Source organism: Brienomyrus brachyistius, chromosome 14, assembly GCF_023856365.1.
Source record: "Brienomyrus brachyistius isolate T26 chromosome 14, BBRACH_0.4, whole genome shotgun sequence".
Lineage (NCBI taxonomy): Eukaryota > Metazoa > Chordata > Actinopteri > Osteoglossiformes > Mormyridae > Brienomyrus > Brienomyrus brachyistius.
Window position 1 is genome coordinate 18,007,284 of NC_064546.1, and position 20,054 is coordinate 18,027,337.

Here is a 20,054-nt window from a genome sequence, read left to right on the forward strand (position 1 = left end):
AATTGTACCCCGCTTCGGTGTCCCTGTCTGTCTAAAGCAGTGGTCCTCAGGACCGACTGCCCTGCTTGTTTTCCGGCTATCCCTGCCCCACACACCAGTCCCAGCTGTCTTTCAGCTTCTGATTGACTGAACACACCTAATCCAGGTAATCAGCAGTGTGTAGGTCAGGGATAGCTGGAAAACAAGCAGGGCAGTGGGTCCCGAGGACTGAGTTTGAGAACCACTGGTCTAGAGTTACTTTCGTTACCTGCGAAGCATGTTAGCGGAGCGGCATATTTGAAAAACACTGTATGTGAGATGGCTGAGCATCATCTAGAAACATAATTACACGTGCATAAACTAGCGTTATTAGTATTAATGTCCAAAGTTGCTGTGTGTCTATTTTAGCAGGGGGAGCCCAATATTTTAGGCTTAAGATAAGAATGTTCTCCTTTCATATCTATCTATGAGCAAATGTACGTATTATTGATGGCGGAAAACGTGATTCAGCTATGCATTTCCATGTAAACAGATTTGTCTCACCAATTTGATGTCCTGTAATTTCTGTATCTGTGTGTTAGCATAACAAACCATGCATCTAGATGTTTTAATAAAAATGTATTATGTCTGAATACTTAAAGGACATCGTTGTCAACAGTAGTTGATAAATGTAACAAGTTGCTACAATTAAGTTATAATCAAAGTAATATCAGATCGATCGTCACGCATAATATAGGTTAAGTCCTACAAGCAATACTATAGTTTCCTGTGTTTTCACAGCAAGCATCTAGTATAAGCGATTTAAATCATTTTGGTTATCTTTTTAAAAAATATAAATCGAAAAGACGTGAGTTGCTTTCGCATATATGGCTTGTTTACCTTTCGTATACATTAAAACAATTTCGTTTGAAGCCTGACTGACCCATAATATATCTGTATTATTAGACTAATTGTTCGGTCAGAGCCGCAGCCGTATGTAAGGAGCTTTTTTGAAGCGAGCGGTGAACAATTTAATTGGTGCTGGGCGAACAGTGACCGGAGCGTGGAGCGATAATCAGCGGAGCGGTCTGCAGTGGCCGTGAGCGACGAGAGACGAGCGGAAATTCTCATAGCTCCTATTTGGGACCTAAGAAAGGGTTTTTTATATATAAAAAAAAATTTTGCAGCTGCATTGTCTGACAGTACAGAGAAAAATGTGTTATTATTTGAAGGTTTCTGAGAAACCTTCGCGGTACACTAGTTAGTCTGGTCATTTCAGTGTTAATTTAAATTTGTACTAGCGTTAGCATGAAACACGCAGTGTTTTCACTTACTTGTCATTATATATTATTAAGTATGTTGATGTCATTTAAAATATTCATACGGCTTTTAAGACGAGGCAGATTAATGTGATGTGTTTTCAGCGTTACAAAACAACAGGCAAATCATAAAAGTTTCTGTTCGTGGGGAGCAGCCTAATGTTGGGATGTTTAATATTTTCGTTTCTCGAATATAACTGAGTTGCCGTGGTTTTAGGAACGTTACGTTTCACAGACGAAGTGCTCCGGGGCGGTCAGCACATAGCAGAAGTAAATAATTAGATAAGATAGGAGCTCCCTTGGTTTCACGTTTATTGCATCAATACCTCCACTGACTTGAAATTTACGAAATTCAACATACATCGCCTGACACATGTCGGTAGAAGAAACGTTTTATTAGAAAAATTAAAAGTTTTTTATTTACAAAGACCAAGATCATGAAATAAAGATAACAAACTCGTCTGCCCAAACCAGTCTTATGTCATTTTTTAAAATGAGAAATCAGAACAGGTATAGAACGTAATATTACAATGAAATACGTAATAAATTGGTTTAAACCATCGAATTAATACTTAATCTATTCTATAAAAGATCATTATTAATACATCACAAATTATACAATACACATCTAGATATACTCATGCATATTTTTGTAATCTGTACCCAGGGGACAGATGGACCGGGCAGCTCATTGACTCTTGCTGACTGTATAATGAGAAATGTTAGAGCTCTTGATATTTGAAATTGTGCTTCTTAATGTTGACTTCCTGCTTTCTCCAGCGTCATTGTTTGTCATGCAATTGTATACAAACAGGAGGAAGCCTGGTGAATAGAAAGGAGATAATTAGCCACCCTAAAAAAAACCCCTAATATAATGATACCTTTTTACTCAGACTCATACGAATCTTGTATTCTTAGGCTAATCTAAAGCCATTTAAGCAAGCACTATTTTTATATTTCTTTGCAGTAAGGACCTGACATCTTTAGTCATGCCCATGACAATGGATCCTGAAGTCGACAAATTCCTTTACCACGGTATGTAGATTTGCTAAACAGACGGACCAAGCTTAGGTTCTGTGACACAAACCTTGAAAAGAGTTGAGAATGGTGAAAATGTAGTAGGATGGAATCAGCAGAGGCCCACTGCTGAAGAAGGCAAAAGCCCATGTGACGCCTAACATGCCACACAAGCCTGCTACCGTGAATGCGTCCTTTGACACCGAGCGTCGCTTGGGTTGTCCTACGTTTGCCGTTCTCAGGTATACGATCTTCTGCAGTACCATTATGAAGACAACCGCAGTGAAGATGAATACAGCCACGTAGTAGCCCACATTCACAATGTAATTAACTAAGGGGTCAGTAATCCAGCACCTGTCACAAAGAAAAGAGGATTATGTTGTGTTAGCGCATGCTAACCTGTCCGTTCAGGTGTAGCGGAAGCTACATGCTTTCTCAGCCATGACTTTTTAATTGCTATTACATACGTAAGTTTAAGAGAAAAAAAGAATGAGCTTACATGTACACTGGCATGTTATCAGTGGTGTTTATGGTGAGACGACCATATTTTCCCGCTCCAGCAATCACAAAGGGAACCAGAAGAGGAAACGCTAAGGGAAATAAAAGGCCCAGTAAGAACTAGTGGCTGAAAACTACATCCCATAACCCTTTTAGTCTCAAAATCTGCTTTTATATGGTATAAAATGTAAAAGCCCATATTTCAAACCATCCCTTGATGTCAGGAGTTGTGCAATATGTGACCCTCCAGCACGAAACCGTACGGAAGTCGCATGGAGATGTACAGATTTTCCCGAGGGATTCTAACGTGCCCGCGTACACAGGATTACATTGAATAGTTATCGAATGAAATATAATTACGTTCGTTATATGGAGAATGACTAAACACGGCGGAAAAGAGCATCTGCATTAGTTTGAGAGTTTCTCTGGCAGTCGATCGGTGGCGACTTCCGTACGGTTTTGTGCTGGAGGGTCACATATAAGTACTTTATAATTAATCTGATTGTGAACTTACCCCAGCCTACAACAAGGATCTTCACCATGTAGTAACGGATATTGATGTTGAACACTTTTATCAACTGTAAGTACAGGTGAAACGCCTCAATGGCAAACCAGGTAAACGTGGACAGCAAGAAGTAGTGGATGGCTCCAGCAATGAATATGCATATGGGAACAATATTGAGGCTGGTGATCCAGTCATTCAAGAGGAAGGTGAGGTTCAGCATGAACAAAGAAACGAAGAGGTTCATGAGGATCCTGGTGGTTTTGGTGGACTTCGATCTCCTGATGGAAGATTCGATTTGGTTATGATGTGGCGTTGAAGGTTAATTTAGCCTAAAACAGTTGTCAAGAAACCAGAGGTACCCCCAGAAGTACCTCAGAGTGGCATGCATGAACAGTGCGATGCCCAAGAAGAATGTGGACACTCCGCAGCCAATGTATGTGATGTAGGTCAATTTTATCACGTCGGAGCTACTTATTTTCACAGGGTTGCTCTAGGAGATTCCAGAAAACATCTGTTTAAGACCATGGCCAACGGGCAAATAAAATATAATAAAAATATAACATGCATAAAAGATCATAACAGCTTAACTTTTTTGTGCATTATGGATGTACAGAAGCATTGGGAAGATACAGCTAGAATATAGAATATTCTCCTATACTGTGGGAACAGGTAATGCTTGCTAAACCGGAGGCACCAGGGCAGGGGTACTCAATTATTGTTCTCTGAGGGCTGCATGGTCCGGATTACATTGTGTTTCATTTGAGTACCCCTGCATTAGGGTGTAGGATTAAGTCCCTTGGCAGGCTTAAGCTGTGCTTCACTAACCCAGCTGTAAAAACAGGTTAAAATTTTAACGAAAGATATCAGAGATACATAAAATGGTACAATGTATTACAAGTTACATATGTGTTAGGGGTACAACTGTAGCTTCTAGTATTAAAATGAACTCACCATTAGTACAGCAAAAAATGTCAAGTGCGTGCACCTGCACACAAATGTGTTGTTTATTTCTTCACCGTAACAGCCGTCCGGTTGCCAACTTGGTTCTCCTGTTACACAAAGCACACTAATCTACGGCGTATGAATCATACAGCATAACAATCATGTGGATTTTTACGCTTGTTTTTACGACTGGCAAATCCATTGTAACATTACAAAAGGATCTTTTATTTGTAGCTGCTCTGTTAAATAAAGATAGCATTTATATTTATTTAGCAGTTTTTAAAATTATTATTCAAAGTCACGTACGATTGCGAAAGTAAGGTCAGTCAGTCTCTGGAACAATTGTTGTTAAGGGCCCTTCTCAAGGGCCCAGTGGTAAAATCACTTTGCTAAGCTCGGGATTTGAACCAGCGGCCTTCCAATCACAGTATCCAATTGGCCAATTCATAATTCACCTTTCTACATGCAGCCTGGATTTTTATATCTGGTGGACATTATAAGCATCCCTGGACTGACTGTGCATGACAAGGAAATGGACTAGGTGTTTCCAGTAGGTGGCAGCACTGACTTTCACTGTGGTCAACAAAGAAAGAGTAGAAGAATAGTTGTTGTTGTTGTGGTATTTACAGTTAGGGTTAGCAGCTATGTGAGGAAGTGTGGAGGTACCTGTCACGATCGGGTACGGGTGAAGCGGCGATCGTGCGGGCAAGCAGGCAAGCAGGAAGCAGGAAGCAGGAATACAGGGCAAACGGGAGTTTAATACGAGGACAGGGACCGGGAAACAGCTCACGCTTACGAACATCAGACATTAATGACAGACAAAGCAAACTGGGGAGACCAGGACTTAAATACACAGAACAAGGCAGCAGGAAACAAGACACGACTGGGCAGGATCAGGAAATCACACGTGGGTAATTAGGGGGCGTGGCACACACGAGGAGCGGACGAGCCGGGCATGACAGAACCCCCCCCCAAAGGCGCGCTACTCCGGGCGCGCCAAGGAAGGGGGCGACGGACGGGACGAGGCAGAACAGGACCTGGAAAACAAGAACAGAATTAACGCAGGACCGGGAACAAGACAGAGGCACAAAACACAGCCAGGGACAAGACAAAGGACAAAACCTGACAGAGGGCCGGGAAAGCAGACAGACAGACAAGAAAGGGCGAAGCAGAGGGCACAGGCGGGACACAAGGGCCAGGAGTGAACGGAGGGAACACAGGAGGACGAGGAGCAGAGACGGGAGGAACGAAGCGAGGGGGAGCAAAAAACGAAGGGGCAGAGACAGGCGGGACAAAGGCAGGGGCGTAGGGAGACAAGGAGGGGGAACAAAGGGGAGCCCGAGGGAGACCCAGCGGGCGACGGGCGGCAGCCGGAGGGGCCGCAGGCGGCCGGGAGGCCGGAGCCGGAGGGGACCGAGAAGGGGCAGAGGAGACAGGGCGAGGGACCTGCGGAGGGGCCAGGGAGGGAGCAGGAGGGAGCACCAGGGAAGGGGACGAGGGAGCAGGAAGGGGCCAGGGCGAAGGCCCGGAGGAGGGGGGAGCCGCAGCAGGCGGCGACGTCCGGGGAAGGGCCGGAGGTAAGGGCCCCGCAGGCGACCGAGGAGCCGCCGTCGGAGAACCCCCAGGCGACCGACCAGGACCCGGAGAGGGGAGCGAGGCAGGGCGACGAGGCACCGGAGAGGGACCCGCAGGCGACAGCCGACCCGGAGGGCCAGGACCCGCAGGCGCCAACCGAGCCCCAGCGCAGGCGAGGCAGGGCGAGCCAGGGGGCAGGGCGGGCGGGACCCCAGCCCTGCGTCTGTGTCCCCTCCCTTTACGGGACACAGACATGACCCCTGGTTGGGGTCGAGTTCGCCGGGGTGAGAGAGACAAAGTCACTGGAGGAGAAGGGACAGGAGCTGGAGCTGCTGCAGGCGGAGGGGGCGCCTCTGGAGCGCGGTCAGGGACTAGAGCGCGGTCAGGGACTGGAACGCGGTCAGGGACTGGAACGCGGTCAGCTGGCCCGGGAGCCGCTGGAGCGCGGTCAGGACTTGGAGCGCGGTCAGGGGGCGCCTGCCCTGGAGCTGCAGCAGGTGGCTGCAGTGGGGGCGCCTGCCCGGGAGCTGCAGCAGGCGGCTGCAGAGGGGGCGCCTCTGCAGGAACTGGAGCGCGGTCAGGAACTGGAGCGCGGTCAGGAACTGGAGCGCGGTCAGGAACTGGAGGTGGCTGCAGTGGGGGCGCCGGCCCGGGAGCTGCAGCAGGCGGCTGCAGAGGGGGCGCCTGCCCTGGAGCTGCAGGTGGCTGCAGTGGGGGCGCCTGCCCGGGAGCTGCAGCAGGCGGCTGCAGAGGGGGCGCCTCTGCAGGAACTGGAGCGCGGTCAGGAACTGGAGCGCGGTCAGGAACTGGAGCGCGGTCAGGAACTGGAGGTGGCTGCAGTGGGGGCGCCTGCCCGGGAGCTGCAGCACGGTCAGAAACTGGAGGTGGCTGCAGTGGGGGCGCCGGCCCGGGAGCTGCAGCAGGCGGCTGCAGAGGGGGCGCCTGCCCTGGAGCTGCAGGTGGCTGCAGTGGGGGCGCCTGCCCTGGAGCTGCAGCAGGTGGCGGCGGCAGCGAAGGCGGCTGCGCAGGCAGCGGCGGCTGCACGGGAGCGGGGTCCGCCGGCAGCGGCGGCTGCACGGGAGCGGGGTCCGCCGGCAGCGGCGGCTGCACGGGAGCGGGGTCCGCCGGCAGCGGCGGCTGCACGGGAGCGGGGTCTGCAGCCCTCTGGAGCAGTAGGAGCTGCCGCACGTCCTCTGCCATACTCTCCAGCTCCTCTGGGTCGGAAGCGGGAGTAAACGCCGCAAAGCTCCTCTGGAGTTGCTCCGCTAGCCCCGCTACCTCCGGACTTACTGGAGGGACCAGTTCCCCCCAGATCCTCCAGAACAACCCCTGGAGGGCAAAGAACTGGGAGGCGCAGTTCACCGGCTTCCCTAAGTGAGGCGCGGGTAGCGCCTCCGGGGTGGTTACTGCAGGGGGAGAGAGCTGTGTGTCCGTGGGCGTTGACGGAGGGAGCTCCTCGGGACAGGCAATCGCCGGTCTCCTCCTCCTTCTCCGGCGCCCAGCGGCGGCGAGAGGTGGTGCGATGTCCTGAAAAACAGGCGGTGAAAGGATCGGCTCCGGCTCCGGGTAAGGATAGAGGAAGGGCTCCTCGTCCTCATCCTCACTGGAGAGCCAGTACTTCCACACGGGATCGGGGTAGTGTGTGGTCAGCTTCCGGGCTGGAGGTAGAGCGGGTACTTCCCTCTCATTCTCCTCCGAAGCGATCCATAGCCGGGAGAGCGAACAGGCTCCCAGGCGGATCGTCTCCTCCGGTCCTCTCCTTCTCCGGGGGCCTTTCCTTTTGTGGTCTGTCATTCTGTCACGATCGGGTACGGGTGAAGCGGCGATCGTGCGGGCAAGCAGGCAAGCAGGAAGCAGGAAGCAGGAATACAGGGCAAACGGGAGTTTAATACGAGGACAGGGACCGGGAAACAGCTCACGCTTACGAACATCAGACATTAATGACAGACAAAGCAAACTGGGGAGACCAGGACTTAAATACACAGAACAAGGCAGCAGGAAACAAGACACGACTGGGCAGGATCAGGAAATCACACGTGGGTAATTAGGGGGCGTGGCACACACGAGGAGCGGACGAGCCGGGCATGACAGTACCCACGTTAATTTTTTATACTGTTCAGACATTATACCAACATATATGCTTTTTTCAAAAGGTTGACCATTCAGGCATTTTAAAATATTGCAGTCTTGCTGGGGTGGGTTCCGGCTAAGTTTGTCAGACATGGAACTAGTCACATATACACATGTCACAAGTCCAAACCATCAAGCTTCAAGTCAAGGCTCAAATCATGTTTATCATTACGCAAACCATGTTAAATCATGCTCAGTTTTCAAGTAATTTCACCATCACTAACTATGATAAAGGTAATAGTGAATAATCCTAATTTAATGCATTTAATTACACTGATTAATTTAAAAAACTGATCAATTTTATTTCTGATTATTTCTACATGTATTAATATTTGAATTTTAAGTGTTCAGAAATTCACATCTAAAACAGTTCTAATGAAAGTACAGTGACAAATTACATGAGAGATTTTTTTTAGACTGCTGTCATTTTTCTATTTCGTCTTTATAAAAATCTGAGTAACCAAAGTTTATGATTTTTAGCATGGATGCTGCGTTCACCAACAAATCCCTTGTGTTGCCCATTTTGTGGGTGTGTTGCTCGTTTTATTGGTGTGTTGCCCATTTTGTGGGTGTGTTGCCCGTTTTGTTGGTGTGTTGCCTATTTTGTGGGTGTGTTGCCCGTTTTGTTGGTGTGTTGGCCATTTTGTGGATGTGTTGTAGCATTTGTTGTTTATGGATGCACCTAGCACAGCATTGTTAAGGCTCTTATGAAACCAGCCAGAATCACAATTGTGAAGTTGCTGAGGATGGGAAAATCAAGGTAGAAACTAATATTAAATGCAGTGATAGAATGTGTGACTTTGCAAATCCAGTGTTTTTATAAATTGGAAAGCAATTCTCAAGTAAAAAAAAAAAAGAGATTTGAGTCAGATTCAAGTTATATGACTCGAGTCACCCACCCACTGAATTATGTCGCAAGGATTCAAAATACCGCCGTATGCTATATTACCATAATACAGCCCAAGCCTAGTGCCAACTTTATTGTTCAGAAAAGTTCACTAATTTCACTATACTTCTGGTATTTGTCTGCCCTGTCCAGATCTGGTGGAATATCCTTGCTTTACACATCCACCAACTGCGACCATCTACGTCCACAGACAAATATAGTCTGTACACAAGCGCACATGGTGAAAGTGATGTATCCGCATGAGGTGAGAACCAGCTTTAACGTGCCGAGCCACACACTTCCCCATCTCGGTTATGTATTTCTAGGCCGATTTCTAAAGTTTGACGTCATTGTTTGAGCTGAGTTCAGTTCTACCCATTTTTTAAGATGCAGATGTGATATGGAGAACAAGCAAACTGGCTCATTTGCTCATTACAAAGGATATGGGGAGTACCTGTTCCATTCCACGAACAGCAAGTGAGATTTCCGTTCACCTGTGTAGAATAAGTTCATTTTAATTTCAGTTTCATAGTGGAAACATTTTTATATACAGTACTTGGCAAAAGATATTTATCTGGGAAATAAGTATATTTGCTCAGAAAAATAAGCTTGGCATTGAAACATATGCAAGTTAACAGTAGCAATTAAAAACTAATAAGAGTTTCTTCTGTTCCCCTAAAAGTCACTGATATTTTGTTGGATGACTAGATGAACGTCGCTTTGGTTCCCAAACCTCTTCCATGGGGCACCCCAGCCATTCCATGTATGCAATAGATTTCACCCCCAGCTCATTTAATATTGATTAGCCAAACAAGGTGTGCTAGTGGCTGGGTCAAAAAAATACATGTGCGAACGCTGCAAATACTTTGGCCTTAAGGAGAGATTATGACATGGCTAAGCTAACCCTATTTTGACAGAATAACATCAATATAATGACCATTCATATATAATTCTCTTTTGCACAGTACTGTAGAAGAAATGGGACGAAGTTTACAAAAATTAACAACAGGCCTTCCTTTCACTTACCTTGGAAAGGTTTGTGTATGTAATGTTTATCGTATGTGAAAGGTTAGATATGTGGGTTCCCATTTCAATCGCAAAAATCTCAGAATTTAAAATGTTCTGTCTATCTTGATCCTACAAGCAGAAAAGAAGCAGGAAAACGATACAGTGATGTGTGTTATAAATAGGCTTGCCAAGGATTCTATTATACCAAGTACATTCCGTGCCCAATCCATTGATTATAAACACAGATATGCATGCAGTGGAACACCCCCCCCCATTTACCTCGATCATGGGTGGAGAACGAAGAATCCCTATAAAAGACTTGTTGTTGTCTTTCTGAGCGATATCAATCGCTTCAGCTGGGATCATAAATGAATTCAGGACGTTTACACTCGTGCCGCCGTATATTTTCTACAAAGGCAGAATGGAAAAATGTCTGTTTTTCTGAAACGCAGAAATGCATTTTTGTCCTTCATCGGGGCAAATGTCTTAACAGTGTACGAATGCAAATTTCCAGTCTGTTTTTGCAGGTATTACGAGTCTTGTGTACTTTTTCAATATCTACTAACATCACTAACATTCCCAAGATATTGCTGAGTGTGAAGCAGTTTCATGTTTCGTTACAGCAACATCTGACAAATTTACAGGTCAACTTAGCAGTTAACTTTTGTTAAGATTGCCACCTAAAGGCTATATAAGAGTTTATCATCTACTTCAGCTGTTGAGCAGCCATTACTTGCCTTATTGTTTTTTCTGTAGACTTCAAAACACAACCAATATCACAAAAGTTGCACTGGATTACAGTGGCTTGTGTACTCACAGCAAAATCGCTGTTGTTGGTCAAGATATACGTCATGTCTTCTGGATTTGTTTCCTTGGGAATAACGTCAATGATTCCCTTCACCACTCCCATGTAGACAGCTGCTAGAGTGGCATTTCCCATTTCATTCATCAGTGAAGTTAGATTGTTCACGAAATTACTGTCAGATAGTGAATTGTTTTAGGCAAAATGACAGCACAATGACCCTATGTACCATTTTTTTCAAAGTCTTAGTTTTGCCCATCTCTAGTAAAATGTATGTGATTCTTGCATGTAAAAATGTGTTCTTACACAATATCTTTAGCTTTTACGAATCCGTCAGTAATTTTCATTGGACTAGCTGTGAGGTTTTTACTTGGACTCATCAGTGTGCTGGTTGTACTTGCGCTACTGGTACTTGAAGTACTGGTTGTATTGCTCATTCCAGGGGAAGTGGTCGATGAGTTTGTAGGTGAACCTGAAAAAATATCACCATTACTCCTCATCTATTGCTCTCACTGGAAATGTTTTTGATGAGCAAGATTTAAAGACCAGTGAAGGTTTTCCCTTTACTGTGATCAAAGCAGTTTTTATTAGATCTAAAGCAAATTGCATGTTTATACTCAGAAGGCACCGCTTAGTACTACCAGAACCAGCCTTGACCACTAAATATGGAAACACCCACCAATATCCCATAAGCCTTATTTTGATGCAGCCGGGTGCTGAGTCAATATCAAAATCTTACCACAGGTGGGAGCTTTATTTACTTCGTTGGGGCAGCCCGTAGCATTATTCAGAATGGCGTAGAGGGTATCTATGAATGAAGAGAGGAGTGAGAATGGTTAGATTTCTTGTTGTTAAAAGTTAACCCGTTTATATCATAAATTAATATATGTATTGTATGAAATTATGTATGGCATTTGGAACTTTTCCGTAGTCCGTGAAATACAGCTTTGACAGAATTTCTCTACCTGCGCTATATTCCAATGCAACATCATTTTCTGTATGAGTCGGGCGATTCGAATGTCGCCAGTAGGGGGCATGATCGCATAGCTGATTAATTCAGAAGACTGACTAATCGGCACGTGTATCAATGACAGGTCAGCTAATTACATAATGTAACGAAAACTGAAAAATAATTAAAACGATCTGCATTTCATGTACGTTTCTGCTAATATGTAAAATTAGTATATAAAATAGACACATACCACACGCATAATGTGATTGCAGTAAGCACGAAGGAAAGAGGTTCCAATCAGGTCCACAAGTTATATTTGTAACATTCTTTACATTGATATATACAGAACACATGTTACAATTTCCCAAAGATCCATTCAAGTAAAATCCTAAAGAATGTAATAATAATGCACATTAGTATGACAAAAATATAGGCTATATGGCAAAAGAAAATGAATACAAAATTAATCAAATAGAATGTTAAGGCCTAAATAATTTGAAACCATAAAAACAACGTAATGCTAAAAAATGGCAAGACAAATGAAATACAACGTATTTACCTGCTACGCCAGATGATTGGTTTGTAATCTGGCTGTAATTTGCGGTCGCAATTACATACGTTTCAACTACAAGGAAAAGAGCCATCGAATGAAGATATCATCTTATGAAATTTAATAAAAAATGTATTGAATATTTTCTTCTCAAAGTTTATTGTATTTATAATGCATCTGACAGGTTATATTCCATAAAACAGAAATGGGGTAAAACTTACCGGTATTTGTAACAGAAACGTTGAAATATCTGATGACTCCTGTGTAAGTCTCATTAACTAGAACAATCAATTGCTTAATTTCTGTTCACAGAAATAAAATAATTTTATTGGATTATCAGTTGTAATCAATAAAGTATTTTCAGATTTTTAAAATAATTTTAAAAATTTAATAATTTTTAAAATAATTTGCTTAGTCAATGCGCACGGATTTTTCCAGTTGCCAAAGGACGCAATGTTTTACCTTTTATATTACCGTAATCGCCACTGATGTAGCCGAACATAACGACTAATATTCCAAACCACAGGCCAGATTTCCATGCCATAATGCCCAGTAACCTATGTCTATCTGTCTTTGGCCGAAAGGTTTCTTAATTATCGAAGAAGATGAAGATTGCTCCGAACAACTGTAATACTCTGCGAAGGCATTAGTTGCATAGTATCACTTTGTTTCAATATGAAAACATGGCATAAACATTAGAAACAAGGAACTTTAACCACCATTTTACTGCTGAAATTCCCTACCTGCAGGTCGAGAGCGCCAGTACTTTGGTAATGGGTTGGTGAACTCGGTTGATAGTACAGCTAGCCAAATATAGTGGCACCAATTGTATTTTGCATTTTCTCGCATCTACATAAATTTACTTTGCAAAGCAGCAATTTACATGTTCAGTCGATGCATTATCTACAACGCGACTCTAAACGTGCAAAGTGTACCGTAGGCTCTCTTGGTTTGAGGTTATTTTGTTGCTACATATTATTTAGTTTTGTTTCTTTTTATGTTTCAATATATTTATACTTCGGTTTGCTGGGCACAAAATAATTCGTTTTGTGTTCATGCTATTAAACAACTTAAAGGTTAAATATTGGGGCAATAACTTGAGGCACGTAAATAAAGTTGAATTGATACCTTTACGTTTTTTTAACACACGTAACAGTTTTTTTGGGGGAAGGGAAACACTTGGTGTGGTAATTGTTATGGTATTTAGGCATGTACTCATTTACTCATCCGACTGACCTATTTCGTTTATTCTAGGGAATGGTGTATAGTCATTCCTTAGATGAAGTTTTTTCGAAACCATGATCATTTTTGTATTTTAAACATCCACATGCGTTTTACGTAAAAATCTGAGTGTTGATGGTCAGCTCACATTTGGAATACACACTGGCTAAAATCTATAATCACACTTTTTCGCATCCTTTCCTGCAATCGCGAATCGTCCGTAAACATTTCTTTATTAAATGTCTGAACTATCAGTAGGGATTCGGTGATATGTGTCTTAAATTAGCCTGTTGTCAAAAGTCGATCCCTTTGTTTCCCATTTGGGGAGACACCGCTTGCGGATGTACTTAGCCAGGATATTTGTCATTCTTTATACTTAATTTAATATACTGCAAACGGAGAAGTATCTTTTTCCTCTAACCTACGTAACTCACTTTACAGTGCAAAGACATGCAAATGACTACAAGACAGAGATAAGATCTTGGCCACAGTGATTAACGTGACAGCATACGCACATATCAGGAATGACTGTCCTGTTTGTTTTCAAACAAGCTGCACGCATTAGTTCAGAAACGAGCCCATTCACTGTTAGCTCAAAAGTACCAGTTTGTACCTATTGACTTATCAATAGGGCTGAACTCTTAAGGGTCTGCCAACTGTACCTTAGCTGTAGGTAAATGCGCATTTTAGTTTTTGTTTTTTACCTTGGGGAATTAAACTGTACCAGAACTGTACCCTGTTATCTGACTGTGCTACACACATCATATCAAAGTTTAAATTTCTGTGTAAACTTATTTTTACAACTGATACCATATTTTACCCACCTGCCACACTAATTCAGAAACTTAATAAAAATGTGTGATCAAACTAAAGAACTGCTTCTACCCTAGAGCCACACGTGAACTGAACAACTGTGAAACTGATGCTGACCTCTCGGTATCTAGCAGCCTTAGCAACCTCAGCGCATTAGCTCACCTATCTGTGGTACTTCATGTCCATACATGGTTTATTGTGTTGCGTTATGTCTTATGTGATGTCCTTTACCCTATAGTATTACTACGTCACTTTTCATACCACAATCACTTTAAAACAACAAGTGTAAATGTTTACATCCAGCCACACTTTATCTGTATTTATTGCACTGGTGATTATATTTACTGCATCTTACAATTAATCTGTCTGTGCTATCTCTTGTACATACGTTATGCTGCTATTATGTCCTGTCCTCTACACTGTACTCTAGTTACACCTCTTTACATTTTAACTACTTGTTACATGTGTATGCATTGTTTGGGACTGCTGCAAAATTCCATTGTACTCTGTACAATAACAATAAAGAAATCTAATTCTAATCTAATCTGTCAAATACACCTTGTACCATCTGTACACGTAATGAAGCAGCGTCAGGTACAGATATAGCATGTATGTGAAACACCCTGGTACATTTGTTAAGGAGGCATAGATTAATGAGATTGTACTGAACAATTTACACATTCTTAAAGGTGAATTCCAGATTGCAAGTCATTCACGTCTGACCGACCATTGGACTTTAATGTCTGCCATGATAATCCACAGGGACACACAATGCTTAGTGCCTTTTAAATGCCAATTATCTGTGCTGTGTGACTCTAAAACAGGCACAACACCGAAGCACATGTGTAACATTATTTTCTTAGTGGGTTTAACATGGTTTAGCATGATGCTTGTGAACTCTCAGTTGTGACAGTAAACTGCAATATGTTGCATTTCTTTTGATCTTTTTCCATATAGTGCTCTATTCTGTAATGTAGTTTCTCATTCTGTAGTTTAACATGGACCCATCGGTGACCTTGCTGCAGCTTCAAGGACATAATTACCACCAAAATGTCTGCTGGAATCTGCTTCCAGAAGCATTTGCTCTCTTTTCCAGTAATCTGCTGTGGGAAACTGGGGGAAAAAACAGCCCATAGATACATTCAAATCCATTCTTGGATCACCTACTTTGAATGGCGCATGCAAAATACCCGCACTGATATAAGCATAGATAAAATCGGAATATTTTTAGAAAGTAACGCTGCTTGTATTTATACTTTTATTGTCATTCAGAAGTGAACAGTATTATCCATCCATCCATCCATTTTCCAAACCGCTTATCCTACTGGGTCGCGGGGGGTCCGGTGCCTATCCCGGAATCAATGGGCACGAGGCAGGGAACAACCCAGGATGGGGGGCCAGCCCATCGCAGGGCACACTCACACACCATTCACTCACACATGCACACCAACAGTATTATCATTCAACAATATATTAATTTAGAAGTCATCTAGTATTGGTCTTGTGTGCGGAAACACTGGCACCCATCCATCTCCTAGTATAAGGTCTGAACAATCATATTGGGACGCCATATTTCACATTGTTGACAGGACGTCAGTCAGGGCACCGCCATTCAGGACAATTTTTATATATATCAGTTTAATTTCACTTCTGGCAGTGGCAGTTAAGGAATACCATGAGAAAAATCTATACAAACACAAACAAACTGCACAAAGGACATGCCATGTTCTTTGTGTGTGGTTCTGCAGGTTAAGCCTCCGTGCCATTGATGGGAAGGTTGCTGGTTTGAATCCGGCTTTGGCAGAATGGTTGCAAGTCTATGGGCCCTTGAGCAAAGCCCTTAACCCCCAGCTCCACGGGTGTGGCTGCCCTGCACTGCCAAGCCTGCTATCACCTACATATGTGTGTGTGTGTGTGTATGTGTGTGTGTGTGTGTGTGTGTCATAAAGAGCAAGCTGGGTTTGGCCAAACAAGATTTTTCCCACAGGGATGAACAAAAATACTGGATTAATCATAAAAACCTGACCAGGCCTGGCCGGCCTTGGGTGTTGTGACACCCTAGGTGAGATCCTGATGAGTGCCCCCCCCCAGAACAACAGAAAAATTGTTGGTCCAATTATATAGAAAACATTTCAGTAGCACAGGATGTCTGGTGTCTGTTTTACAAGAAAAGCAGTAATATTTTAAAACTAATGGAAATATCTGTTATATTCAGATTTTCTGCTTCCTCTCTTGCACCCTTTAAGCGACTTGCCGTAAGCGACTGCCTGTGTCACCTACTGGACAGGACGGCCCTAGTCTGCTGCATGACTCCAGTGCAATTTTATAGAGGTTTTCTTTTCTTGTTTTTACAAGTTAGCTAACTGGTTAGAAAAGATCAATTAAGTTTTAAGCTCAAGATCTAGTGACAACGCTGGGATCTGCAGTGACAGATGACTGACAAAGCAGTGAGTTATACAGACAGTGAGATGTTATGCAGGCTGAAAGTGCTTCACGCTCTGCTGTAGTGTTGCAGTCGGAGGAATAGCAACCACGGGGGTGGGCTGTACCCTCCAGTGTTTAATTTAGCTTTGTTCAGTCCCCCTAATAAACATACATTTGCATTTAGATTATGAAGTTGTGCCCCCCCCCTACCCAATTTTAAACTCCCTCCTATGCTGTCGATTGCTGCTGTCGATCGCGCAGGCATCGCATGACAGCCGCTGGGGCTGTTCTGTTGTGGTATTGCTCTCAGTGCGCGTTGTCTCCCAGTGTTTACGCAGATCGGCAGCAAGTTAACCTCCACTATCCGCCCAGGAAGTAAATGACATCACTCTTAAATGCACTTTTACAAACATGAAACAACCCAGAGGAATGGAAGTGAAAAGCCGTTGGCTTCCGTTGGCCTAAACATGGTGATTAACTATGATAGTGACTCAGTGCCCCACTTATTCTCTATTTAACTGACTTTGCACTAAAAGGGGAAAGGCAGAAAGAAACATTTTCTCTTTCCTGTGCCCTTACCATGCTCCAAAATAAAATCTTACACTTCAGGATTACAAATACTCATTTATGAAGAATTTACATTTTTATATTGACTAAGGAAGTAAACACACGGGGCAGAACAGTTGTTATACTGTATATCGATCAGCCATAACATTAAGATCACTGACAGGTGAAGTGAATAACATTGATTATCTCATTACAATGGAATCTGTCAAGTGAATAGTCAGTTCTTGAAAGCAAGAAAAGCAAGAATAATGGACAAACTTAAGGATCTGAGTGACTGATCGGTGTAAGTAGTGCACTTTTAATTGATGTTATTCCTTGTCTTGTACTGCAGCCTCCGGAAAAGGCTCCAGAAGGAACCCATGGGACCTGGAATAGGACAAGTGGTTATACAAAATGGATGGATGGATGGGTGATTGGATGGATGTGTGGATGGATGGGTGGATGGATGGATGGGTGGATGAATGTGTGGATGGATGAATGTGTGGATGGATGGATGATGGATGGGTGGGTGGGTGGATGGATGTGTGGATGGATGGACTTGTATCTGGGCATTTATGGGAAGCTCAGCCTAGCTGCACTTATGCCTAGTCGTATGTTTGTAATGTGCTTTTTGCCTCGCATGCATGATGCTTTGAACAAAGGCATCTGCTAAATAAATGCAAATGTGGTATGAATGCCGTATCACAATTCCCGCGATAACACAGAAGTGCTTATCTACAATTGCAATTAGTTAAATTATATAATAAATAAATAATTGTCATACCGCCCACCGCTACTTGTATCCATAGAGGTTTGAGGTTACAGTGGCACCCAGTCACACTGCTGGAAACAGTGAAAATGATAAGTAAGCTGTGAAAGGCTGCTACAATTCCTTTCACATAATCAATAAAGTAGTACTACTACTAAAACTGGATTGGGAGATGGGGGGATACATCACAGAAATACTGGGGGGTGCGTGGGAGTTTGCCAGAGGTGGATAGTTCAGGTTTGAAAGTACAAATCCAGACAAAGATATGCTTTCTACCAACCAGTTGAGTATAAATAATCACAGTAATAGAGTATTCACCTGGTTGGAACAAAATGATATGGGTTTTGTTCAGAAGTGAGGGAAAAAGGGAGCTGGACCTCGACAGATGGATCAGGACAGCAGCGTCAGTGATGCGGACGCTCTACTGTTCTGTCTTGGTAAAGAGAGAGCTGAAGTAGACGGCAAAGCTAACGATTTACTGGTCAATCTGCGTTCCTACCCTCACCTATGGTCACGAACTTTGGGTAGTGACTGACAGAATGTGATTGCTGAGGCAAAAACAAGTTTTCTCTGGAGGGTGTCTGAGCCTTAGATGAGGTGAGGAGCATGAAGTAGAACTTCTGCATTGAAAGAAGCCAACTGAGGTGGTCAAGCATCTATCCAGGATGCCTCCTGGATATATTCCTCGAGAGGTGTTTTGTGCATTTCCAACTAGGAGAAGACCCCGTGGCAGACCCAGGAACACTGGAGAGATATCACTTGGCTGGCCTGGGAGCACCTTGGTATTCGCCTGGAGTAATTGGAGGAGGTGGCTAGGGAGAGGGAGGTCTGAGCATCTCTACTTAGACCACTGCCCCCACAACCCAGTCCAGGATAAGCGCAGACAGATGGATGGATGAATAGATTTATATTTTCAGGTAAATCTGAAAGTGAATGCAACAGAAGGTCTGAGAGGTTACCCTGACCTCTACTGGAAAAACCCGTGCCAACATGTTGATGATCTCACTGTATTTCACAGCCTTAGGGGGAAGACTTATGGTTTCAGTCCACCACTGATACTTTGATATGTGAGCCAATAACTCAAAAACCATTTGATGGATCTTTTTCAAACTTTGTACAGGCATTGTATTGTATACATTGTAAGGAACTAAAACTGATTACATTTTGAGACAGATTTAAGCAATGTTGCACAGTGATAGCAATAAAAGGGCAGTTTTGACACTTCAGCCTATTAGGACAATAACTGAAAAAGTTCTTGATGGATCTTTTTGAAGTTTGCAGTGGCCTAGTTATCCCTGTTTTAAAACTGTAGATTTCAAACATTTCTTGTTGTGATTGTGCAAGAAGAAATCTTTTGAAACCTGTAGGTTTTATTTCAGCATTAAATTTCATAGTATAAAAAGAGCCTTTTAAAAGTGAATAGTATTATCATTCAAAAATATATAAATTTGGAAGTCATCTAGTATTGGTCTTGTGTGCGGAAACACTGCCATACATCCATCTCCCAGTATAAAGTCTGATAAAATCCTTGTTAGTGATTAGGTGTCCAGTTTGGTATCTCACCGTGCCCATGATAGTGTTAACCAGATCATCACTATTAGTGAGTTCCTTGATTTGTATTTGTTTGGAACACCCCTGTTAACTTAAAACTAACTGAAAACCTAACTGATGACTAAAATGATATACAGTACCTCTATATTGATTTATTTGTATTTCATACAACTTTTCCTTCCAGTGAAATACTTTACAAGATAAGTATGAACAAGGGGTACGATTGATGTTCACCTGTTTGTAACATATAAAAGAGGATAGGTCCTTACTGCCTGGAGTGAAGTGACACCAGAGGTGCAGCAACCCTGGGGTCTATCTCGGCTTTCGGGTTTGTGTTTGCAGTGCTTCTGCGGTCTCCATGGCAATAGCGGGACCCTTGCGTGTTTTGCGAGCGCTGTAAAATGCTATCGCTAGGGACCCAGGGCGGAAAATGCTGCTGGCGGAGAAGCCTCTGCAGGGACCTGTGCATGGGCCCACCCGCACCAGCATGTAAACACATCATTAATTATCACTACGCTCCTTAGCTGTGGCTTTTAAACAAGGCACAGTACAATTTCTAGGTATTTTACGGAAGTACTTTCCTCAAGA

The 20,054-nt window shown here is 43.4% G+C and overlaps 1 protein-coding gene across 5 annotated transcripts; it reads right to left on the reverse strand.

Moving 5' to 3' along the window:
- Positions 1-1,653: 1,653 nt before the first annotated feature.
- Positions 1,654-12,959, reverse strand: LOC125708011 (adhesion G-protein coupled receptor G2-like). 5 transcript variants are annotated; one of them, XM_048975472.1, is made up of 17 exons: positions 12,886-12,959; positions 12,605-12,777; positions 12,364-12,444; positions 12,152-12,217; positions 11,843-11,980; positions 11,380-11,448; positions 10,947-11,112; positions 10,656-10,815; positions 10,118-10,246; positions 9,857-9,967; positions 9,285-9,324; positions 4,249-4,346; positions 3,669-3,787; positions 3,307-3,575; positions 2,794-2,884; positions 2,365-2,648; positions 1,654-2,099 (listed from the first exon to the last, which is right to left on the reverse strand). In XM_048975472.1, the coding sequence occupies exons 2-17, from the start codon at positions 12,684-12,686 to the stop codon at positions 1,966-1,968; spliced, it is 2,037 nt and encodes a 678-aa protein (XP_048831429.1). In that variant the 5' UTR covers positions 12,687-12,777; positions 12,886-12,959; the 3' UTR covers positions 1,654-1,965. The 5 variants fall into 5 exon arrangements, 4 of the variants coding, with proteins under 4 accessions (XP_048831429.1, XP_048831430.1, XP_048831431.1 ...); XM_048975473.1 differs by having other exon boundaries at positions 11,011-11,112; positions 12,605-12,927; XM_048975474.1 differs by having other exon boundaries at positions 10,656-10,756; positions 12,605-12,927.
- Between the last annotated feature and the right edge of the window lie 7,095 nt (positions 12,960-20,054).